At 35.6% G+C, this 26,011-nt stretch overlaps 1 protein-coding gene across 4 annotated transcripts in view; it reads left to right on the top strand.

The window, feature by feature from the left end:
• Positions 1 to 26,011, top strand: part of ERBB4 (erb-b2 receptor tyrosine kinase 4) — a 1,123,927-nt gene that overhangs the window by 940,786 nt on the left and 157,130 nt on the right. For all 4 annotated transcript variants that reach the window (XM_036858278.1, XM_036858280.1, XM_036858279.1 and 1 more), the window contains one exon: positions 16,569 to 16,754. In XM_036858278.1, the coding sequence (XP_036714173.1) occupies positions 16,569 to 16,754 (186 nt within the window). The remainder of the gene's footprint in view (positions 1 to 16,568; positions 16,755 to 26,011) is intronic.

The following is a 26,011-nucleotide window of genomic DNA, read 5'->3' as shown; positions in this document are numbered from 1 at the left end:
AAAGCTGTAGGGGAACTAAAGACAGGGCTTACCCAACAGATCAAATAACCTTATAAAAATTGATTTTCATTTATGGAGAGAAAATAATGAAAGCAGTAGACACTATTTGGGAGCTAATAATTATTCCTTCTTCTCTAGTTGTAGACTCTATAGCCTCAGATGATTTATTCTGATTCTAGGAAGTTGATGTTTTCATTCTTTACAGAAGTTTGCAGTGTCCTCTCAGAAGATCCATGTTGGACCTTGCTGAGCTTGTTCTTCTATATCAGTCCTGAATGGTTAATTGCAGACACCTTTGTGCATCTCTTTCTATAACTTTGCTAAGATTAATCAGTAAGCGATTGTCTCTGCCCTAGCTATAAGCATTCACCAGTACCTCTTAGTCTTTATCATCTACTTTAACCCAAATTGCTATTTACTGTTATTACTGTTATTGTGGTTACTATTTGTTACAGAACAAATTTGTGTTGTCCTTGAAGTTCTCTTGCAACTCCATAAGCTACCTTTGGCCTTCTCCTAATGTTTCATGATTACCTTTATGTTGAAAGTAGGAAGAGATGTTTCCAGCTCTCCCTGGGCTTAAATAAGAAAAGAATAGCTTATAAAGGGCTGACAGAAAAAATATTTTTTGGTCAATTTACCTACCTTTTATTCCAAATGGCCCTACTATACTTGAAAAAAGATCAAAGTGCCCACTTACCCTGGGGCTGCAGTTTTTTTTCCAGACTCCTGGCCATGCCTTTACTACTCAATGATTTCACTCCCTTCAAATATAATTAGTTTAATACAAATGTAAACGTAACTAACATTTTTAAGAGTCTACTAGGCACTGATAAGCTCTTTGCCTATACTATATCATTTGGCTATTACATATATATATATGTTAATTTTTAAATGAATTAAAAGTATCTGCATCATTTAGATTAGACCAATATAGTACATCCAAACTAAAAAAAGGTTTGGCAGCAACATTAATTGCAAAACTATGTATAAAATCAAGGCAACAATGTTTAAATCTCACCTTTACCTTCCAATAAGTTGGTTTTTGTTGCCTAAAGCATTGGATGGAGAAGGATTTTGAGTCCTCATCCAGTCCTTGCAGGAATACAGTAATTGTATTAGTTTTCCTTGGCTGCTGTAACAAACTACCACAGACTCGTTGACTTCACAGAAACATTATAGCACATTTCTGGAAGCGAGACTTCTGAAGTCAAGGCGTTGGTAGGGCTGCATGCTTTTCAGAAGCTCTAAAGGAAAATCTGTTTCTTGCCTCCTCCAGTGTCTGGTGGCTGCATATGTTCCGTAGCTTGTGGAAGCATCACTCTCACCTCTGACTCCTCTGGTATCTGTATCTAATTTCCCTATGCCTTTCTCTTATAAGGATAGTTGTGAGGACATTGAGGACCCACCCAGATAATCCAAGATGATCTCTTCATCTCGAAATCCCTAACTTAATCATATTTGTACAGACCCTTTTTCCAAATACGGTAAGATTCACAGGTTTCTGGGATTAAGATGTGGGCATATTTGGGGATTCATTATCAGCCCATCACAATGATTGCTTAGCAGTCTCTGCCATGGGCAAGGGGAGGGAGTGCTGGTGTAGCACACATGCCATTTTTTGCCCAACAGTGACTTAAAATTGTCGTTTAACAAATAAGTTTTAGGTTATGTGACTTGCCCAAATTTACCTCATCAGAAGAACCCCAACAGGAAACACATGGTATATTAAGTTGGAATAATGGGAGAGAGTTTAACAAAGGGGTTTTTATAAAGGTATAGGCAGGGTTGAGGAACACCAGCATAGATTGTTGAAGTGTCTCGAGACTAGTAACAGAACTGCTAGGCCTGAAGGAGCAAGAGAAAGATTACCACTGTGACTTTTAGTAGAGGGCTGCAGGGAAGTGGGGGGTGAGGGATAAATACCAACCTCACTCTCTTCTCTCTTTAGTCTTCTGCTGCTTCTTTTTATTGGCTGAACGCAAATGAAACCAATACAGAGAAAAGGTAGCCTGTTGTCATCCATTTGGGTCAGTTTTGCTGGGCACATGGCAAAGTGGAGAAGGATGGAGAATGGCTCTGGAGGGGCAAAGAGAAATATGCAGGTTAATCCCACAGATCACTAGCATCATAGCTGGGAGTATAATCTAACCTTCTTTATTACAGAATGTGTTGCATTTTTCGACATATCAAATTTAACTCAACAAATGTTTATTGAGTACATCAAGGTTAAGGGTATCTATGTAGGACTCCAAAAAATGCCAAGGATATTTTTTTTTTTTGTAAGTTACAGCAAAAACACACTGGAGTTAATGGAAAAATCAGCATTCTTTTTACAACAGCAATATGAGTCTGAACTTAACTAGGAGTCAGGTTAAAAATACATGGAAGGGACAGGCTCTTTGGTGGGGCTAATGGCAGACTGGGAGGGCTCATGCCAAGGAGTACTTCCCAGAACTTCTGCTTCCAGTGTCCTTGTCCCCACGGTGAGCCACAGCAACCCTCTGCTTCTGCAGGAGACCCCCCACAACACTAGCAGAGGGCAGACAGCAGAAGCAAGAAGAATTACAATCCTGCAGCCTGTGGAACAGAAACGACATTCACAGAAATATAGACAAGATGAAAAGGCAGAGGGCTACGTACCAGATGAAGGAACAAGATAAAACCCCAGAAAAACAACTAAATGAAGTGGAGATAGGCAACCTTCCAGAAAAAGAATTCAGAAAAATGAGAGTGAAGATGATCCAGGACCTCGGAAAAAGAATGGAGGCAACGATTGAGAAGATGCAAGAAATGTTTAACAAAGACCTAGAAGAAATTAAAGAACAAACAAGCAGAAATGAACAATACAATAACTGAAATGAAAACTACACTAGAAGGAATCAATAGCAGAATAACTGAGGCAGAAGAATGGATAAGTGATCTGGAAGACAGAATGGTGGAATTCACTGCTGCAGAACAGAATAAAGAAAAAAGAATGAAAAGAAATGAAGACAGCCTAAGAAACCTCTGGGATAACATTAAATGCAACAACATTCACATTATAGGGGTCCCAGAAGGAGAAGAGAGAGAGAAAGGACCCGAGAAAATATTTGAAGAGATTATAGTCAAAAATTTCCCTAACATGGGAAAGGAAATAGCCACCCAAGTCCAGGAAGTGCAGAGAGTCCCAGGCAGGATAAACCCAAGGAGAAACACGCCGAAACACATAGTAATCAAATTGGCAAAAATTAAAGACAAAGAAAAATTATTGAAAGCAGCAAGGGAAAAACGACAAATAACATACAAGGGAACTCCCATAAGGTTAACAGCTGATTTCTCAGCAGAAACTCTGCAAGCCAGAAGGAAGTGGCATGATATACTTAAAATGATGAAAAGGAAGAACCTACAACCAAGATTACTCTACCCGGCAAGGATCTCATTCAGATTTGATGGAGAAATCAAAAGCTTTACAGACAAGCAAAAGCTAAGAGAATTCAGCACCACCAAACCAGCTCTACAACAAATGCTAAAGGAACTTCTGTAAGTGGGAAACACAAGAGCAGAAAAGGACCTACAAAAACAAACCCAAAACAATTAAGAAAATGGTAATAGGAAAATACATATCGATAATTACCTTAAACGTGAATGGATTAAATGCTCCAAACAAAAGACACAGGCTTGCTGAATGGATACAAAAACAAGACCCATATATATGCTGTCTACAAGAGACCCACTTCAGACCTAGGACACATACAGACTGAAAGTGAGGGGATGGAAAAAGATATTCCATGCAAATGGAAATCAAAAGAAAGCTGGAGTAGCAATACTCATATCAGGTAAAATAGACTTTAAAATAAAGAATGTTATAAGAGACAAGGAAGGACACTACATAATGATCAAAGGATCAATCTAAGAAGAAGATATAACAATTATAAATATATATGCACCCAACATAGGCACACCTCAATAATAAAGCAAATGTTAACACCTATAATAGAGGAAATTGACAGTAACACAATAATAGTGGGGGACTTTAGTACCTCACTTACACCAATGGACAGATCATCCAAAATGAAAATAAATAAGGAAACAGAAACTTTAAATGACACAATAGACCAGATAGATTTAATTGATATTTATAAGACATTCCATCCAAAAACAGCAGATTACACTTTATTTTCAAGTGCGCACGGAACATTCTCCAGGATAGATCACATCTTGGGTCACAAATCAAGCCTCAGTAAATTTAAGAAAATTGAAATCATATCAAGCATCTCTACAACAATGCTATGAGATTAGAAATAAATTACAGGGAAAAAAACCCGTAAAAACACAAACACATGGAGGCTAAACAATACTTTACTAAATAACCAAGAGATCACTGAAGAAATCAAAGAGGAGATCAAAAATAATACCTCGAGAGAAATGACAATGAAAACACGACGATCCAAAACCTATGGGATGCAGCAAAAGCAGTTCTAAGAGGGAAGTTTATAGCTATACAAGCATACCTGAAGAAACAAGAAAAATCTCAAATAAACAATGTAACCTTACACCTAAAGGAACTAGAGAAAGAAGAACAAACAAAACCCAAAGTTAGCAGAAGGAAAGAAATCATAAAGATCAGAGCAGAAATAAATGAAACAGAAACAAAGAAAACAATAGCAAAGATCAATAAAACTCAAAGCTGGTTCTTTGAGAAGATAAACAAAATTGATAAACCATTAGCCAGACTCATCAAGAAAAAGAGGGAGAGGACTCAAATCAATAAAATTAGAAATGAAAAAGGAGAAGTTACAGCAGACACTACAGAAATACAAAGCATCCTAAGAGACTACAACAAGCAACTCTATGCCAATAAAATGGACAACCTGGAAGAAAAGGACAAATTCTTAGAAAGGTATAACCTTCCAAGACTGAACAGGAAGAAATAGAAAATATGAACAGACCAATCATAAGTAATGAAATTGAAACTGTGATTAAAAATCTTTCAACAAAAAATGTCCAGGACCAGATGGCTTCACAGGTGAATTCTATCAAACATTTAGAGAAGAGCTAACACCCATCCTTCTCAAACTCTTCCAAAAAATTGCAGAGGAAGGAACACTCCCAAACTCATTCTATGAGGCCACCATCACTCTGATACCAAAACCAGACAAAGATACTACAAAAAAAGCAAACTACAGACCAATATCACTGATGAATATGATGCAAAAATCCTCAACAAAATACTAGCAAACAGAATCCAACAACACATTAAAAGGATCATACACCATGATCAAGTGGGATTTATCCCAGGGATGCAAGGATTCTTCAATATACGCAAATCAATCAATGTGATACACCATATTAACAAATTGAAGAATAAAAACCATATAATCATCTCAGTAGATGCAGAAAAATCTTTTGACAGAATTCAACACCCATTTATGATAAAAACTCTCCAGAAAGTGGGCATAGAGGGAACCTACCTCAACATAATAAAAGCCATATATGACAAACCCACAGCAAACATCATTCTCAATGGAGAAAAACTGAAAGCATTTCCTCTAAGATCAGGAACAAGACAAGGATGTCCACTCTCACCACTGTTATTCAACATAGTTTTGGAAGTCCTAGCCACGGCAATCAGAGAAGAAAAAGAAATAAAAGGAATACAAATTGGAAAAGAATAAGTAAAACTGTCACTGTTTGCAGATGACATGAAACTATGCATAGAGAATCCTAAAGATGCCACCAGAAAACTCCTAGAGCTCATCAATGAATTTGGTAAAGTTGCAGGATACAAAGTTAATGCCCAGAAATCTCTTGCATTCCTATACACTAACAACAAAAGATCAGAAAGAGAAATTAAGGAAACACTCCCATTTACCATTGCAACAAAAAGAATCAAATACCTAGGAATAAACCTACCTAGGGAGACAAAAGACCTGTATGCAGAAAACTATAAGACACTGATGAAAGAAATTAAAGATGATACCAACAGATGGAGAGATATACCATGTTCTTGGATTGCAAGAATCAATATTGTGAAAATGACTATACTACCCAAAGCAATCTACAGATTCAATGCAATCCCTATCAAATTACCAATGGCATTTTTAACGGAACTAGAACAAAAAATCTTAAAATTTGTATGGAGACACAAAAGACCCCGAATAGCCAAAACAGTCTTGAGGGAAAAAAACAGAGCTGGAGGAATCAGACTTCCTGACTTCAGACTATACTACAAAGCTACAGTAATCAAGACAATATGGTACTGGCACAAAAACAGAAATATAGATCAATGGAACAAGATAGAAAGTCCAGAGATAAACCCACGCACCTATGGTCAACTAATCTATGACAAAGGAGGCAAGGATATACAATGGAGAAAAGACAGTCTCTTCAATAAATGGTGCTGGGAAAACTGGAGAGCTACATGTTAAAGAATGAAATTAGAACACTCCCTAACACTATACACAAAAATAAACTCAAAATGGATTAGAGACCTGAATGTAAGACCGGACACTCTAAAACTCTCAGAGGAAAACATAGGAAGAACACTCTTTGACGTAAATCACAGCAAGATCTTTTTTGATCCACCTCCTAGAGTAATGGAAATAAAAACAAAAATAAACAAATGGGACCTAATGAAACTTAAAAGCTTTTCACAGCAAAGGAAACCATAAAGAAGACGAAAAGGCAACCCTCAGAATGGGAGAAAATATTTGTAAAGGAATCAACGGACAAAGGAGTAATCTCCAAAGTATATAAACAGCTCATGCAGCTAATATTGAAATAACAAACAACCCAATCCAGGGCAGAAGACCTAAATAGACATTTCTCTGAAGAAGACATACAGATGGCGAAGAAGCACATGAAAAGCTGCTAAACATCACTAATTATTAGAGAAATGCAAATCAAAACTACGATGAAGTACCACCTCACACCTGTTTGAATGGGCATCATCAGAAAATCTACAAACAACAAATGCTGGAGAGGGTGTGGAGAAAAGGGAACCCTGTTGCATTGTTGGTGTTAATGTAAATTGATACAGCCACTATGGAGAACAGTATGGAGGTTCCTTAAAAAACTGAAAATAGGATTACCATATGATCCAGCAATCCCACTACTGGGCATATACCCAGAGAAAACCATAATTCAAAAAGACACATGCACCCCAATGTTCATTGCAGCACTATTTACAATAGCCAGGTCATGGAAGCAGCTTAAATGCCCATCGACAGACGAATGGATAAAGAAGATGTGGTACATATATACAGTGGAATATTACCCAGCCATAAAAAGGAATGAAATTAGGTCATTTGTTGAAACGTGGATGGATCTAGAGACTGTCATACAGAGTGAAGTAAGTCAGAAAAAGAAAAACAAATATCGTATATTAACGCATATATGTGGAACCTAGAAAAATGGTACAGATGAACTGGTTTGCAGGTCAGAAATTGAGACACAGATGTAGAGAACAAACGTATGGACACCAAAGGGGGAAAGCCTTGGGGTCGGTGGTGCTGGTGGTGTGATGAATTGGGCGATTGGGATTGACATGCATACACTGATGTGTGTAAAATTGATGACTAATAAGAACCTGCTGTATAAAAAAAAAAAATTCATGGAAGGATACAGATTTGAGCTACACTGGAATAAACAATAAATGGGATTTGGCACAATGTTAGATATGGAGTGGAATGGAAAACATTAGAAAAGACTATGCCAAATATGAATCTAAGTTTTACAATCCAAATTAGAAAATGCTTCTGACATTTACAAAATTGGTAAAGTTAGCAGACAAGCTTTTATCGAGAAATTTACTTTGTGTCTTAAATTTGATATCCAGTAGTTTATCTGTATCAGGATGACCAGAATGCACTTGAAATATGAGTTGATTCCTGAGATGAGGTAGGACGAGAGGGGGGAATATAATACAGATTCTGTTTATTTATTAATAAAATTGCATTGCCCCCTTACTAAGAGCCATACACTCTACAAGAGTTTGATAACATTATCAGCTAATATTACTACTCTCAGAGAAATCATTAGAGATGGTGGACATTTAACAAATAAATCAAATAAAAATGGAATAGATACCACGATAAGGGAGCTATACCTATATAAAGACCTATTAATTTCTGCTCAGAGATGACGGTTGAAATTACAGGAGTTGAAAAGAATGGTTGGAATATGGGCACAGCATAATTCTCATGTCTGGATATTTTGATAGGTATTTTGCACAGATATTTTGGATATGGTCATGATGGATTTTGCTTTCCATCTTTTAAATAGCAATGTTATTAAACTTGAGAAACCACAGAATTCTGCAGTTGATTCCATGTGTTTCTGATAACTCTGTCATATTTCTTAGTTATAAGATATAAGGATGCAAGAGGTTACAGACGAAAGCAAAGAATATTAGGGACAAAGCTATGATGGCATTTCCACATTTAAGGTATGGGAGGGAAAAGCATGTGCCAATACCTGTAATAAGAATACTCAGAGAGACTGAAGATTCAGGATAGAATAAAATGCTATCATCAATCACAGAGAGATTTTCAAAAGAGAATGGTTGTCAGTCAGGTAAAAGCATGCAGAATCTCAGGAAAAAGTTAAGAATGAGGGAATAACCTGTTGACTAGTGATAAGGAGGTTACTGGTGACTTTTTCAAGAGTACTTTGAATAGTTAGGATGCAGGAAAGTTGCAGAAAAACTAGACCCCTAAGGAGTGAAAGACTATAAAATGAAGAAATAGCCAATGAGAATAGCAAATATTCTCAAAGTAGAGAAGTGGAAAAATTGAAGGAACTTTCATTTTTAGAATATAGGACATCTAAATATACTTGTGGGTACAGTGAATGTGCCAATATGGAGTGAAGATAAAGTCATACTAGAGATAAACAAAGGTAAAATTATCCAAAGGAACACAATGGAAAGATGTCAAGAGCACATTTTACAGAGTAAATATTGTGAAAGGTAGAAAGTGTTTTGTTTGTTTGTTTGTTTGTTTTTGACTTTTCCTGCTCAGAGATACAGGTCATAATAAATGTAATAAAGAGTCAATAAGAAATTAAAAACTAAAACCAAGGACTATTTTTGGAGGATCAAGTCAGGAGATTTGACAAATCTCCATGAATCTATGCTTTTCTCTAACAACATTGGAAAGTTTGAGAATTCAAATGGTGGGAGTTGTCTTTGGCCAAGGGGTATCAAAATGGGAATATCGGGGGGAAAAATTATAGGATGGTGGTAAATGCTTTATTATAATAGTTAACATTGGAGTTCAGGCTAAGAGAGAGAGATAAGTGAAGCAGAACAGAAAACAGGCATTAAAAAATTAAATTATTAAAAATAAATCCAGTCTTCTTTCCATGACTTAGAGGCCTTTCACGGTCTGGCCCCTACCTACATTTCCAGTCTTATCTCATGCCATTGCAGCCCTTCCTAAATTCCAGACATGGGTCTTCTCAGAGCTTCCAAAATTTGCCAATCTCTTAGTCTCTTTCTTCATATTTGTCTATCTGACTTCTCATAATTCTGATCTCAGGGCACATTTTTTGACTACCCTTATCTAAAGTAGCTCTGCCACCTCCATTTTATTATCTATTGCAATACTCTATTTTCCTCATAACCCTTAATGCAGTTTATACTTATTTATACATCTGTTTTATATTTATTAGGTTTTCCTGTATATTGGTTGCCTCTCCCAGGTGAATGAAAGCTTCATGAGGATAGAGAAGCTTCAATCACAGTGCTAGGCACATAGCAGGTCCTCAATAAATATCTTAAGTGAATAAATGTATACCATAGGATAGGAAAATATAATAAGGATAGAGGGAAATTCAGTATACCTAGGGGTAGGGGGAAGATAGAAAACACAGTCAGAAAGTAAAATTCTACCTTGTATAAAATTATTCACAAAGGTCTTAATTGTGTAGCATTGTTAAGTAATATGTAGATCTAAAATTCAGCCAGCAAATGGGTGAATGATGGAGAACAGAGATGGAAAACTGCTGACTCCAAAAGTTAGAAGGATCCTAATTTGAGTGTTCAAGTTCACAAAAATGATACCAGGGATTTGAAAGGAGTGCCACTGAGCAATGTAGACACACTTAAACTGATGGCATATTAATTCAGTCTAATTACTGCTCACCTACTTGCACTAGTAAATTATTATTTATTCTAGACATGAGGGAACAGATGCAGATTTCATTTATTTTATTATCTGGGTACCATCTGCAGCAAAACAGATTTGTAAAACACTATTATGGACCAATAATTTTATCTCATTTTTCATCACTGCCATCACTATTATCTCCTTTGTTCTCTTCGTCATCATCACCCCCTCTATCTTTAGGAGAGGCATTTGTTTTAAGCATGCATAAGTCTGCTGACAGTTTCATTAAGCACAATTTTATATGCCTGTATTAATTGTTTATCCTTTCTTTTTCTCTATCCCCCTTTTTTTATCTTCCTTATCCCTGGTGCAGTGAGATTTTCCCCATTTTCAGCGGGAGGGTATTGAATTAATGGTCCATAGACATAATGAAACAGTGAAAGTTTGGCTGAAGTTAACATTTTTCAAAAACAGAATAGCCCATAAGTTTTCAATGACCATATGTTTTTTGTTTTTTGTTTTTTGTTTTCTTTTTGTAAAACTACTAACCAGCATGAGTGAGAAAACGAGTTTAAGTGGCAAGGTGTAACATCTGAAGGCTGGGCAAAATGATGACTTAGTGTGACAAATGGTATTGCTCACTTTTATTATTGTACAGAGATGTCTTTCCTTCAGAATAAAATAGAAATACAAATAGCATAGGCTAGGGAATAATGGCACATATGTTTCAGAGCTTTTTATCTATGCCCTGGTCATCCCTTGATAGTCTAAAAAAAATGTCCGTATTGAAACCAGAACTCATTGTAAAGAAAAATGTTTCTGCTTTAGAGTTTTCAGTGTAGCACCTGTTACAGCCTTCCTCTCTGTCCAATGAGAAAACTATTTAATTCACCTACAAGAAAAATTTTGTAAAGCAAAAGGGAAAACAAAGACAGAAAATAATTTCATTTCTGGAAAAATAGATAATATACCTGTCAACTTGTATGTATTCCAGTGGCCTTTGGTGACATTTTCTAGTGACAGCAGCAAAGATTCCAAAATTGCTTCCATAGGCCCCACACAGAGATAGGTAACAAAGGATGTTATTAATTTTAACATAGAGTAATTTATTGAAACCTAACACTCCATTATTAAAATATTGAATTTTTTTCCCTTTCCATCCTACTCATCACTCTAAATGAATCCACATTCTCTTCTTTTTATTTCTTCCCCTATCCCCCAAAAAAGCCATCTGCTATTTCCTTTATGAAAAAATAAAACCTACAATTAGTGTCGTGTTCATTTTTTCTTTCTCAAAAAAAGAGAACTGTTATGCAAATACTCTGCAATTTGGTTTCAAATACTCTTTGTAGTGTGATGAGCAATTTTCCTTAATACAACCCCAGCTTTTTTGCCAGGACTTACTAATAGATTTTTTAAAAGAGAACTTTCATGCGACTTTTTTACACTCTTCTGATGTAAACTTTTCACATGCATATTTAGAATGGAAATATCATTACTCCTTGCGTTGTAAAAGAAAAAAATTTGTTTATATATTTCGTCCTGAAAAAGGCCTGAAATAACCTTAAAATCTTTCTTTTACCTTAAATTTCACGATGTTCTATATCATAGGAAATGGCCTGTACCAAATAATACTCACAGGAAATCAGAGAAATATATTTTCTTCGGCTTTTTCTGAAAGCATATTGTAAGTGATGGCAGTTTACCTGTAGGTGCAAATCTGTTGCTTGAGTTGCTCCTCGGGAACTAAAGTATCAATATAATTTGACCCAATTCACTCAGGTATGGCTAAAGTCAGGTGTTTGGTGCTGTCTTCTTGTTAATAAGATAAGCATCTACAGTTCGAAGTGCTGATGGAATGGAAATTTAAAAATTACAGTATTTTTACTGTCCTAAGAAATAACACTGTACTAAGAATCAGAAAACCCGAGTCTTAACACTGATCCTGCTGCCTACACATCATATGACCTGGGGCAGTAATTCTGCTCAGCCTTGGTTTCCTTATGTTACAGCTGAGAATGGCTGCCTCCTTTGCTTCCTAGAGTTACAATGAGGATCAAACAACTGTTGCATGTTACTTCCTTTGCAATGGATGATAGAAACATACATTTGATGGAGATGTTCCAGGGGTTCTCAAAGTTCTATGTTTCCTACAGTAATTTCTCCTAGGGAGCTTGCTACAAATGTAGATTCTGATTTACTTCTAGACCTGATTATCTGGGAGTGGGGCTTGGAAAGCTACCCTTATAGTGATAAACCTGGGTAGATTTGATGGACATGAAAAACTAGAGCCACCAGAAGAGAAATAGAGAGAATGCAATTAGCATACGTTTAATTTAATCAGATATCTAATATTTAATATCTAATTAAATATCTAAGTTGGTACTTGATTGAGTTAGATATTTAATTTAATTATGTTTTGCTTGTTTGTTGGTGTCTATGTGTATATTTATATGTGTGCATGTCATAATTCAGTGAAGGAACCCTCTGCTTTATGCTTTTAATATTAATGTTAATTACTATTTAATTAGTTAATAAAAATACTACATTAAATAATAGATAATGCAACTTGGCTAATGTTTCTATTTGTACTCTCCTTATAATTATATTAGTTTGCTTTATTTCAAATGTTGACTGAAATATACAGGAAGCAAAACCAAAATGTTTCCACCTCATGGATCCAAATAGAGCCATATTAGTAGCAATAACTCAAATTTCTGGCTTTGCAATTGTGCAGAAACTCCAACTTCAGTGGAAGTCTTCCCAGATAGTTTGGGGAGGGCTGCGTGTCTCATATGATCTTACACAACAGTCTCCCAGTTGCAGTCACCCTGTAGTATCTACAGTGTCTTTTCTCACCAGCTCTGGTCTCCATGTGGAGCTTCTCTTTTCTCTGAGCCACCGCGAGGTCCTACCTCGGGACCGTTTGACTGGTACCACCTGAGGATACCACTGTCCTTGCTGGAGGTAGGGACAGTGGTTCCTGGGCTGTCAGTTCTCAAGGTGTTGCAGTGGTGGTGGGCTCAGCAAAGAGGCAGAGAAACTGGTGCTCTCCTTTGTTCTCTGACTCACCTGGTTCCCTGGGGCTGCTGGGGAAGGAGGAATTTGAAGACCTAATCTACTTGGAAGCCACCTGAAAAACAACAATTTCAGCTTCTGCCCTCAAAAACATCAAAAATAATGTGCCTTGAGTTAGGCTGAAACCCCCTTACCAGCTTATTTCTTCTGTTTAGCCTCATATCTCTCCCTTCTCTGGACAGGTATTCATACTGCCCCACCCTTCCTTCTTCAAAAAATAAAGTGTTATATTTCACGTAAGACCCTGGCTGGATCCAGTAAAATCTATATACTCTGTCAGACTTACCCCATAATTATGAATAATCTTTAGACTCAGCTGAACTCAACACTACTCAAATAGTAGTGGAGGTTAAAAGTGTATAATGTCCTACAAGGCTAATAATGGTGAAAGACAGCAGTCACTAGTGACCCTCTTTTCCTTCCCTGCCCCCATTTTACACTGCCCAAAGTAATCACTTTCAGTTTTCAGCAATTTCTTCTTTTACTTAACTCTCTATCTAAATAATATGCTTATAATGTCAACTCTTGATTTTTCAGTTTTATGCATCATATACTAACTTTTCATTGTGAACAACAGGAGTGTACTTCACTTCCTTCCCATCACCACCTTGCAGAAATATATCTTCCTTTTCTTCATTTTCCAATATAGTCATATGATATTTTCTTATATTGTTTCATGTTTATGTTGTTATGCTTATATAACGACTCCCAGCTGCAGCTGTGCTTTATAGCAGATGTCCCCAACCCCCAGGCCACAGACCTGTAGTGGTCTGTGGCCTGTTAGGAACCAGGCCACACAGCAGGAAGGGAGTGACAGGTGAGAGAGCGAAGCTTCATCTGTATTTACAGCCGCTCCCCATCGCTCGCATAACCGCCTGAGCTCCGCCTCCTGACAGGTCAGTGGCTGCATTAGATTCTCATAGGAGCGCAAACCCTACTGTGAACTGCACATGTGAGCGATCTGGGTTGCACGCTCCTTATGAGAATCTAATGCCTGATGATCTGAGGTGGGGCTGAGGTGGTGATGTTAGTGCTGGGGAGCAGCTACAAATACAGATTATCATTAGCAGAAAGGTTTGACTGCACAGAGACTATAACAAATCAATTGCTTGCAGACTCATATCAAAACCCTATCAGTGAGTGGCAAGTGAAAACAAGCTCAGGGCTCCCACTGATTCTGCATTATGGTGAGTTGTATAATTATTTCATTATATATTACAATGTAATAAAAATAAAGTGCACAATAAATGTAATGCACTTGAATCATCCTGAGCCATCCCCCTGCCTGCCCCTGGTCCATGGAAAAATTGTCTTCCATGAAAACGATCACTGGTGCCAAAAATGTTAGGGACCACTGCTTTATAGTAATTACGATGACTTTCTTTTCTGGTGTGTATTTTGTGTTTTACCTCAAATTCATTTCTTTATTTTACTTTTGCTTAGTTTTCTGCGTATCTATCACTAATTTGATGTTCAGATTCTGCTAGGAAAATATGTATACTCTTAATGCATTTTAAGCTCATTAGGTTTTCTATCACTTCCATCTTCTTGCATCATCTTTTCCAGAGCAATATGTCCTACTCCAGTCTGGACTGGCTACTATCTCAGGCTTCTGTATAGCTTTTATTCTGGAGTATCCCTTCTGTCATTTCCTTGTTTCCTCAATTAAATGTACTTTTTAAACTGCCTTCCACCTTTTATTAAATGAGCACATCTAACAGAGAAAGGAAACGTGAGATAATCATTTTTAAGAACAGATATGTCTGTATATTTACTCAATTGGTTCAAATTTTGCTGGATGTAGAATTTGAGGTTTAAACAAAACTTCCAGAAGTTTGAAGTCACAGCTCCATTTGGGAGAAGAAACTGGAGTGTGGCCCCAACTTTCACCATATATAAATTTACATTATCCTACTATTTTCACCAGAGTATTTCTCTTTCCACTGCCTGATATTCAGTCCACAATCCCTTTGGTTTAGCCTCTCCTAAGGATGAAGGGGAGAGGAGATCTGTAGTCTAAGTGCATCCTAAATGGACTTTGAAAAAATCCTGATGAAGTCCGTCCCTCCTGCTCCATTTATGTATAGTGGTTTGTGGTGTAACACTAATGAACCTTTGGTGTGTACACGAGTGGGGAAAATTGGATTTCTTTTCAGTTTTCCCCCTACTAAGTTAGGCTTCAGATTTCTTATGTTTGCTAAGTCACTTACTACTAGTAAGCCACTTCCTACTTTTAGCATTCCATCCTCATTTCTTCTTGTGATTATTGGTTTCTGGCTTTTTATTAATTACTTTGTTGTTAAAATGGTAGAATTGAGAGGAAATGGAGGTAAATGTGTATATCAATCTGCCATGCTGTCTTAAAGAGAAGCTCAATATAGCTCTCTGTCTTCAAGTATTTGTTTGAAACTTTTCAAAGCTACAAAAAATATTCAAGAATAGTACAATGAACAGTCTCATACCTGCATATAGGTAACTGATAGATAATAAATTGCCATGGATGTGTCACCCACTCTGTGTGTGTGTATAAGGTCATATCAGTTTCAAATTGGACTAAAGATACTTAAAATAACTGTTGATTGAAGGCTAACTTTAGGATGTGCTAAATAACCATCATATGTCCACACTTTATCTCCATTAAGCAAAGCTGCCTTTATGATTATGAAAAAGAGGTTAGAACTGTTTTCTCACTTCATGAAATGACAAAATTGGAGTACACAAATTTTTACAATCTCGCCTAGCTCTCAAATTTTATGGTTCTATGAATAAACATCACTTATAATTTTGAAAATGAAATAAATTTGAGTAAAAGCAAAGTTATGGAGCAAAATGTCTTATTAAAATGTTTATTTTTCTGCATAAATTCACAATAGGCATATTGTTTGTAATTGTTTATAATGATATTTATAATTTATAAATTACACCTGTGTATGCTGTCTGAATCCATGCCAATAATGAATGAGTTAACTTTGAATCGCCTTATTTGTAACTGAGCCACCTTATACAAATAAGTGCATTTGTACAGATTATTGGACTCTAGAACCAAAGATCAAAGGTTAAAAATCTACAGTATAAATTAGGATTCAATTTCAACTTACTTGGCAGTAAATAAAATCTAATATTATTCATATTACAAAAGAGGAAATACTGCTATTAATTTTATATGCAGTTATTCTATAACATTTCCCATTTTGTATAGTCTATTTTTCATTTAATTTCACTTGAATTAAACCAGTTTAGAAATATAATAGCTACAATAATGTCTTTTCACTTTTAATTGATTCCATTGATTGAGAGTACATTTTCAAAATCATTATCAACACCATTAGTACAGGGCAAGTAACTATAATGGTAAAGAACTTTGAGTTTAAATAATGGTGTTATGTTTTTTTCTCTTAGGAAGCTCTGATCATGGCAAGTATGGACCATCCACACTTAGTCCGGTTATTGGGTGTCTGTCTAAGCCCAACCATTCAGCTGGTTACACAGCTTATGCCCCATGGCTGCCTGTTGGATTATGTCCATGAACACAAGGATAACATTGGATCCCAGCTATTGCTTAATTGGTGTGTCCAGATAGCTAAGGTAAGTGCCCATCACTTCTGCCTTTATATTTCCTAATCTAGAACAGTTTGGGTATTCAATCTATTTAAATAAAATAAATTGTATTTGCTATATTGAAAGATATATTATAGGGAGGTATTTTCATTCAAACCACAGATCAATCTCATAATCTATTTATATATTTTGGGGTTATTGTACTGTGCTGTTTGTGTTATATTGACCAGATACCAAAACAAATAACTTATTGGTCAGGAGGAAAAATTGTTATACTGGATTTGCTTGGCTTTGTTGTTGTTTTTGTTGTTGTTTAGGTATAGTTTAGTTAACAAAATTCAAGAAGGGAAAGATTGAAGGTTTGAGTTGTTCCATTTTTAGATGATTTTGTTAGCATAACATGTACGTTCAATTCTCAGAATTACAAATGATCAAATTCTAAACATTTTTCTGGACATTTTGATAACTCTCGATTGGTCTTTAATAGTTGTTTGTTTGTTGTTGTTTCTGGTTTTGTTTTTTGTTTTTTTTTTTTGTCTGGCACAAGGTCTCAGTCATATAACGTATGTAAGGAGAGTGGTGTGGATTTCAGTACCTGGGGTGATGGAAGGAGATGGTTCTATGTGAAGTAGAAAACATTTACTTGCCTCTTGGGGACTATGTTTTTTTTTCCACCAGAGTTAGCGGATCTTCAAAACTTTCAGGAAGGGCCAGAATTCTGGATTTTTCTCTAAATTTAAACCTTGACTCAAACTTTTGAAGCACCCTGGGAGCCAAACAAAGCTTTCACATCCTGTAGTCCACCAGTGTGCAACTTTGGAGTGCATATTTTAAGTTCAAAGAAACCATTACAATTTTCTATACCAAGATAAATAGGTCTGAGATGAGTTTTAATTCACTATTCCAACTCTTATTTACATCAAAATATGACCTGATGTTCTATTAATTCTACAGATCGGATCATTTTAACATTTGCATAATATAAATGCCAAAATGTTAATCCAGTAGTTTTAGCCTATTTCTTTTTACAATCTGAGAGTGAATAAAAATACATCAACCAAAGAAGAAATTTGAGAAAATTCTTAAAATGCAAACCCAAAAAATTATTTGAGGGAAAAGCCCAGTTGAGTTTTCTGTACCATAAATCTTGATATAGTTTCCTTATGGACCGTGTATTACAATTTTGTGAATATCACATGGCAAACTCACAACTGAGAGGATTCTTTACAGTAATGAAATTTGAAATGTCACTCTTCAAAAACTGATTTAATTATCTAAGAACTTCTATAATTTATAAGGGGAGCTAAATGTGCAATAGACATTCTCAAATCATCCTAGCACTATAAATGAAAACAAAACTAAGTTTTGAATTTCTTAGTTCTTCTCTATATTTCCTGCAGTCTTCTCCATAGTTTAGGTTTTGTCCTTAGGGATTCATGGCATTAATATATCATTTATGCAAGGCTGTACACTCTAATAATAGAAGCTACTTTGAGTTCCCTGAATAATCACACTGTTTTAAAATCTTTTTGCCTTTGTAAATGACATTCCTTCTGCTTAGAAATCTTTTCTTATAGCTTCTTGATTCACAGAGCATGATGTTTTTCATCCGTCAACACTGACTGGGCTTCCTCCCCTTGTGAAGTCAAACTCTTTTCTCTCTAAACAGAAGTGACTTCCTTCTCTTCTGTGTTAGTTTGTATTGTATTATTTAAACGTTATACTGCGTGTTTATATAACTCTCTGACTATATGGCATATTTGTTTAGTCATTAATCTTTTAATAAATATGTGTGGACACCTACCATGTGCCAGGTACTATGTAGACTGAGGTGTCTAATGGTAAAAACAAACATTCAACAAATAAAACAACTAGGTATAGGATTAAACACTTTGGTTTAGATTTTGAAGAAAAATAATTACAGGGGAGACTTAAGGACAGACCCCACTGAGTCCCGAGAGGGACTTTGGCTATGGGAAGAAATTTAGGCAGAGGAAAGATAACACAGAGCCCTATATATATGGTGACCAGGTAATTTGTCATCCAAATGAGCAAGTTTAAGAGTGAAAGGAGGCTCTATTACTAGTTATGCCAGGACAACAGGCACACAAATGTCCTAAACAGAGCAAGGTATGTGGTAACACTGTGTAGCATGAAAAATTTGGATTTTATTATAAATGCAGTGGATATTGAAGTATTTTGTCCTGGATGTGATATAATCTAATTTATTTTCTAAAGAGATCATGCCAATTTATGTATGGAGATTAGATTGAGGCAATGCAAGAATGTAAATGAAGATACCAGTTAGAAGTCTGGGGGTAATGAAAATAAGAAGTTAATGAAATTATGAAACATTTTTGAGACAGTTTAAGTATTTGATTATTGATTAGAGGATGCTGAGGGAGGGAAATATGGTGGTGCTGTTGCCTGAGGTGGAGAAGGCTAGTTCAGTTCCAGACATGGCAAATTGACAAGGTTTATTGAACATAAAAATGGAGCTATCAATTAGGTAGTTGAATTTGGTCAGGATTGTAGATATAGATTTAAGAGTTATAAGTATTCAAATATATGGGAAGATATGAGATTACCTAGTAGTTACTGATTTGGTCTGATTCATATTTTTTCCCAGCACTTAAAATTGGGTCTTACATGTAGTTAGCTATTCAATATATATTTAATAAATATTTTTAACTCATAAAGAAAATGAAAAAAAAATTTACCCTTAAGGAGGGAGTCCTTCCTTTATCATTTTTTCCTACTTTGGGGGCAGAATTGTGTAGTGGAAACAGCATTAGGGTCAAAAGGACCTACATTAGTATGCCGGTGCCCACGTTTTGGTTTTGTGAATTTGAATAAATTATTCAACCTTTCTGAATTTTTGTTTCTCAGTGTATTAATGGAGTTAATAATTATTACATTTTTCTTCATCCACAAAATGAGTATAATACTATCTAGCTGCAGTAGGCTGAAAAATAATCCCCTGCCTTCAAAGATGTTATGTCCTATCCCCATCTTCTGTGAACATGTTAATTTACATGTTAAAAGGCATTGTGAGGATGTGATTAAATTAAAGATCTTGAGATGGGGAGATGATATTATCCTGGATCATCCAAGTGGGCCAATGTAATCCGAGGATCCACATAAGTGGGAAGCAGAAGAATCAAAGTAATAGAGAGAAGATATAAAAACGGAAGCAGAGTTGGAGTGATATGCCTTGAAGATGGAGAAAGGGGGACACAAGCTGAAGAATACAGTCGACCTCTAGAAGCTAGAAAAGGCAGGGAAACAAGTTCTCCCCTAGAATCTCCAGAAGGAAAGCAGGCCTGCCAACACCTTGATTTTAGTCCAGTTTAGAAACTGATTTTTGACTTCTGATGTCCAGACCTGCAAGAAAATTAATTTGTATTGTTTTAAGCCTCTGCATTTGTGGTAATGAGTTATAACAATAGAAAACTAATAAACTTCCTCATAGTGATTTGCAAAGATTAAATAAAATAGCTCATGTAAAATCCCTGGCTCAGCTCCTAGATCATGGAGTATTTAAAAACAGTCTTCTTTTATTAGCTATAGGTCAAAAGCCTCAAAACAGAGAATTGTTTCAGAAATGTCTGTAAAATATGAGTAATTTGGTCTGAGTCAACACAAGTATTTTGCAAATAACTATTTCAGTAACTTAGAGGCTTCTTTTTCTTTACTTCCAATTCTCACCAAGAGAGAATTTATGAAAGTGAGATATCACCATCATAATTACTGCAATACCCACTTTCATTTTGGCTGCATCCCTTTTATTTATTGACAAAGCTGGTAGAAGGGGAGATACGATGCTATAAAATAACCAACTTATACTTGCGTTATAAAATACCTGTGGAAAGTGTAACATAAGTAGAAGAAATAATAATTATGGCTAACATCAAGCACTTACTCTGTGTAAGCCACTACTCTGTATATTTTATTCATTAATTAATTTTTCTCATCACAAACCTATAAGGTAAGTATCATTAGTATGTCCATTTCACATATAAAGTCAGTCACAGAGAATCTGTTACATGATTAAATTCACACAGTGAGTAAATAAATATTATAACCACTAATCTATGTTTTTATATATAAAGAAGAAAGTATTTTTTAAAATTTCATCCATATTCCAAGTTTTCCTTCCATTCTTCCATTGGTACATCATTCTACAACATTTTATGTAACAGAAACACAAATTTCAACACCAAAATTTCTTCTTATCGGCAGCCATTTTCACTCTGCATGTGCTGCATTTAGAACTTGATTTAATTTGGTAAGCAGAGCAGAACGTATTATTATTTAATGTTTGTATAATACCATATGCCTTCCTGGGGCTTTATGAATCCAGGATAGAAGATAATCGTGAGAATTCCTTCTTTCAGAGTTGTTGCTAACAAGTTGGGCAAGCAGTTTTTAAAAGACAACTTGGCAGATTCTGAAAAGCATATGTGAGTTTAGTGAAGGAACTTCATGGTGAGTCCATGTAGGTAAAGCGTGTCTTACACAACAGGCATCTGCTTGGTGCTTTATATATTTTGTATTATGTAATCTTTACTGAAACTCTAGCAGGTATGACCCCTTATTCTCCCAGTTTATAGATCAGGAAAATGGAGGAACTTAAGTCCTAAAGGATACAGCAGTATGTTGAAATGCCTGGATTCTGTATCAGTAACTCTGATGCCCCCTGAGCCAGGTCTTTAAACATTCTTCACCCTTTCCTCTCCAAATACATGCACCACTGCAGCTTATAGTCACTTGCACTCCTCCTGAATTTGAGGAGTGGAGGAGTGTGACATTTTATCTGTAGTTGTGTCTCATCATCACGCCCATAAAAGAGAAGATTCCATCATGAATAATACTTTTTATTATCTTCATGGAAATTTTTTATTGCTTTATCCTGAAGGTCTATGTCACATTTTCAGGATCAAGTACTAGATATTCATTTAATTATGGGGGATTTTTTTAAAAACATTGATGTTTTACATATAAAATATTATGATAAAGCAGGCTCAAAACTATTCTGTGAGCTACCATGCAGTATCGATACTGATCACAAGTGACACTATAAATTAAGAATTTAAAATGTATAGTTTAGTGCTAGTTTGTGTTAAGCATACAGACTCTAGAACCAGACTGAATGGGTCCAAATCCCAGTTGCCTCAGTTATCAGCTGTGTGGCCCTTGACAAGTTATTTATCTCTCTGTGCCCCCTGAAAATAAGCATAATAATAGTACTCACTTCATAGAGCAGTTATGAGAATGAGGTAATACTTGTGCTAAAAATGCTGCTTAGCATAGAGTAAGAGTGTCCACCATGTGTTATGATTTTGGATAATATCTGGGGTGAAAATAATAAAGAAAGACACATACATTCATAGTTAAAACACCCTCATGATGTCATTTCAAAAATACTCAATTTTAAAATCTCAAGTATGAAAGATTTAACATTTGTTCTTACACCATACTGAGGGTAGGAGGAGGTCATCTCATGTTTAATATTTAATATTTCTACTTTTTGGAAGAAAGAACTTGTCTCCTATCTTCACGTGCTTTCCTACACAGGTTCCTAAGCTGCTGTTCTACGTGTGCTATTATCGTGACCTCTAATTTTCATGTTAGAAAATCGAATTGTTTGTAATATTGAACATGTGAAACCAGCAGTGAATTGGCAAAGAGCTGAGGTCAGGGTAATTCTTTGAATAGATAGTCTATTACCAGTGAGGAGCAAAGAGAAAATTCTAACTTCTCAATCTCAAGTTAGAAAAGGTTAAAGTGGGTTTAACTTCCTTTTACTGCATAGATTTTATCTTCTGACTTCTTTCTAAGGAGATTATTTGAGACTTTGTTGTTGTTGTTACTGCATTTTTAAAGCCTGAGTACTGAGTATCTGCCACCATTATTTTTCAAAATCTTGAAACCTTCCTCGGAGCTTTGCTGGCCTGTTTTTCTTTACTGTCAGATTTTCTTCTGGAGCTCTAATTGATTTGCAGTTTAATTCAGATGTAGTGTTCCCAGGGCTTTCTTTTTTAGTGGTTTACAATTGGAACTAGTTAAAGAGATGATTCTAAAAACATTTTTCAGTGGTCCATTGTACACTTCAAGATGATTAATTGTCTAAGTTATAAAATGATCCATCCTTAACATTCCTCTGAAAAGAAATGGAAATAAAGATAATTTGATATTTCAAAGAGTAAAAATGACCTAATATGTTTAACCAAAATAATTTAGACCTGCCTATATATAAAGACTCTTTCAGTTATATTTTTGCAAATAGATTGATTCCAACATTTATGTTTTCTAAGAAAACTTGCATTGCTCAAAGGTCAACATGAATTTTAGCCCAGTTTAATAGATTCTCTCAATTAAACTGTTTTTTAAAATTTTACACTCTTAAATTGTTTGTCCTCCAGATTACTTTTCTTGCCCACATAATATTCCCAGTTGGAGCTAATGGGAATTCTATTGTGAAATCTAAATTTTTGTAGCTATTGGGAGGTGTCTCTGGATCTTAATTTTCTTTTGTCTTGATGGCAGGGTGGCAGTTAGCGTGAGGGGCAAAGAGGAGAAAAGAATTTCTCTCTTTCTCAGTTCAGAAACATAGTTCACCATGATTGGAAGGAAAGCAGGTTTCTGTGTTAAGAAATAAACTTTTCTTAGAGGAAAACATAGGCAGAACACTCTATGACATAAATCACAGCAAGATCCTTTTTGACCCAGCTCCTAGAGAAATGGAAATAAAAACACAAATAAACAAATGGGACCTAATGAAACTTAAAAGCTTTTGCACAACAAAGGAAACCATAAACAAGACCAAAAGACAATCCTCAGAATGGGAGAAAATATTTGCAAATGAAGCAACTGACAAAAGATTAATCTCCAAGATCTACAAGCAGCTCATGCAGCTCAATAACAAAAAACAAACAACCCAATCCAAAAATGGGCAGAAAACCTAAATAGACATTTCTCCAAAGAAGATATACAGATGGCCAACAGACACATGAAAGAATGCTCAACATCATTAATCATTAGAGAAATGCAAATCAAAACTACAATGAGGTATCATCTCACACAGGTCAGAATAGCCATCATCAAAAAATCTATAAACAATAAATGCTGGAGAGAGTGTGGAGAAAAGGGAACACTCTTGCACTGTTGGTGGGAATGTAAAGTGATACAGCCACTATGGAGAACAGTATGGAGGTTCCTTAAAAAACTAAAAATAGAACTACCGTACGACCCAGCAATCCTACTACTGGGCATATACCCTGAGAAAACCATAATTCAAAAAGAGTCATGTACCAAAATGTTCATTGCAGCTCTATTTACAATAGCCAGGACATGGAAGCAACCTAAGTGTCCATCATCAGATGAATGGATAAAGAAGATGTGGCACATATATACAATGGAATATTACTCAGCCATAAAAATAAATGAAATGGAGGTATTTGTAATGAGGTGGATGGAGTTAGAGTCTGTCATACAGAGTGAAGTAAGTCAGAAAGAGAAAAACAAATACAGTATGCTAACACATATATATGGAATCTAAGGAAAAAAAAAAAAAAGGTCATGAAGAACCTAGTGGCAAGACGGGAATAAAGACACAGACCTACTAGAGAATGGACTTGAGGATATGGGGAGGGGGAGGGGTGAGATGTGACAGGATGAGAGAGTGTCATGGACATATATACACTACCAAATGTAAAATAGATAGCTAGTGGGAAGCAGCCGCATAGCACAGGGAGATCAGCTCGGTGCTTTGTGACCACCTAGAGGGGTGGGATAAGGAGGGTGGGAGAGAGGGAGATGCAAGAGGGAAGAGATATGGGAACATATGTATATGTATAGCTGATTCACTTTGTTATACAGCAGAAACTAACACACCATTGTAAAGCAATTATACTTCAATAAAGATGTTTTAAAAAAATAAAAATAAAATAAACTTTTCTTCTGTACACAGATATGAAGTCTTCCTTAAGGTTTAAATGTATAACATGAGCAGAACCTTCATTTACTTTCTTTCTTTCCTCTTTTCCATTGTTCTCTAGCAGTAGCGACACAGAGTGACAGGAAATAGTAATTTCCCGTTTGACTCAGCCATTTCCTTCTACATGAATAAAATTGGACTCAAATCTGAATGTCTGATGTCAGTTAAATGCATGAACTGGATGCTGAAATTTCTGGTTTGTTTGTGGTCCATACCAAATTCTATATGTAAATACGACCTCAGTCTTATGCACATATATATAATTTTAAAATAATAAATACATATTCTACAGAAGAGACAGAATACTTCTAACATTCTAGAAAAGATAAAATTGTCATTTATTAAATACATGTAATAATATGATAATGACTTTTAATACTGTTTAGAAGTTTGTGAATACTAATTGAATGGGTTTGAGGGGGTATGTTTTGATACAGAGAAATTATTATATTTTATAACAGTGGAATAGAAGAGACATATTGGAATTAGAAGCCGTAGTGTTAGTGGCATAGACAGACTCCAATTAATGACATTTCACAATTTAAATTAAAATAGAGAGGTTTTTTTTTTTAGTCACAGCCACTGTTTGGAAGAGACAAGGATGAAAGTTAGCTTATTATTTATCATTTTTACTGCTACTATTTATCTTTGAAAGCATTATATATTCTAATGAATTGTCATTAGATCTTTAGAGAAATTCAGTAGCATGAATATGGCTCAACAGTAAAATTTTATTCAGAATAAATACATTCAATGACTTTCCCAAGGTCCTGCTATTAAATAGTAGATGGATGAAGAACTGCACTCAGCCCCTTTCTGGAACTGCCACCAGTGATTCCCTCTTCCCTCTTTGGTCTTAGAGAACCTAATCTTTTTTCTCTAGGTTGTTGGGTTCAGCCTCTTTTATGTTCCACCCTCACCTCCAGGGCTAGATAGACATAAGTCAATTTCTCAAACAACAAACCTATGAGAGGCTTATCTCCTGGGTGCTGTTGCCTTGGAATTATAATTTTAGATACTACAGTGTAAAATCCCTTTCAAGATGAAGCGCCCAAACTAGAAACATACAGCTTTTCCTATTTATTCTAAAGAATCAAGGACAAAAGACAAATCAAATCAATATCTTAAAGTAATTTGCTGTGTACAAAAGGAAAGACAAATAATAGAGAAATCACACAGAAGGGACCAGCCCAATGTTCCTTTATGGAGACGGTAAATCTTTAAAACAATGAATACCAGAACTTATTGAAACTTTGGCACAGCAAGGAGCTCCAGAAGATTGTCT

This window comes from Balaenoptera musculus, chromosome 7 (assembly GCF_009873245.2).
Source record: "Balaenoptera musculus isolate JJ_BM4_2016_0621 chromosome 7, mBalMus1.pri.v3, whole genome shotgun sequence".
Taxonomy (NCBI): domain Eukaryota; kingdom Metazoa; phylum Chordata; class Mammalia; order Artiodactyla; family Balaenopteridae; genus Balaenoptera; species Balaenoptera musculus.
This window is presented reverse-complemented; position numbering and strand designations above follow the sequence as displayed.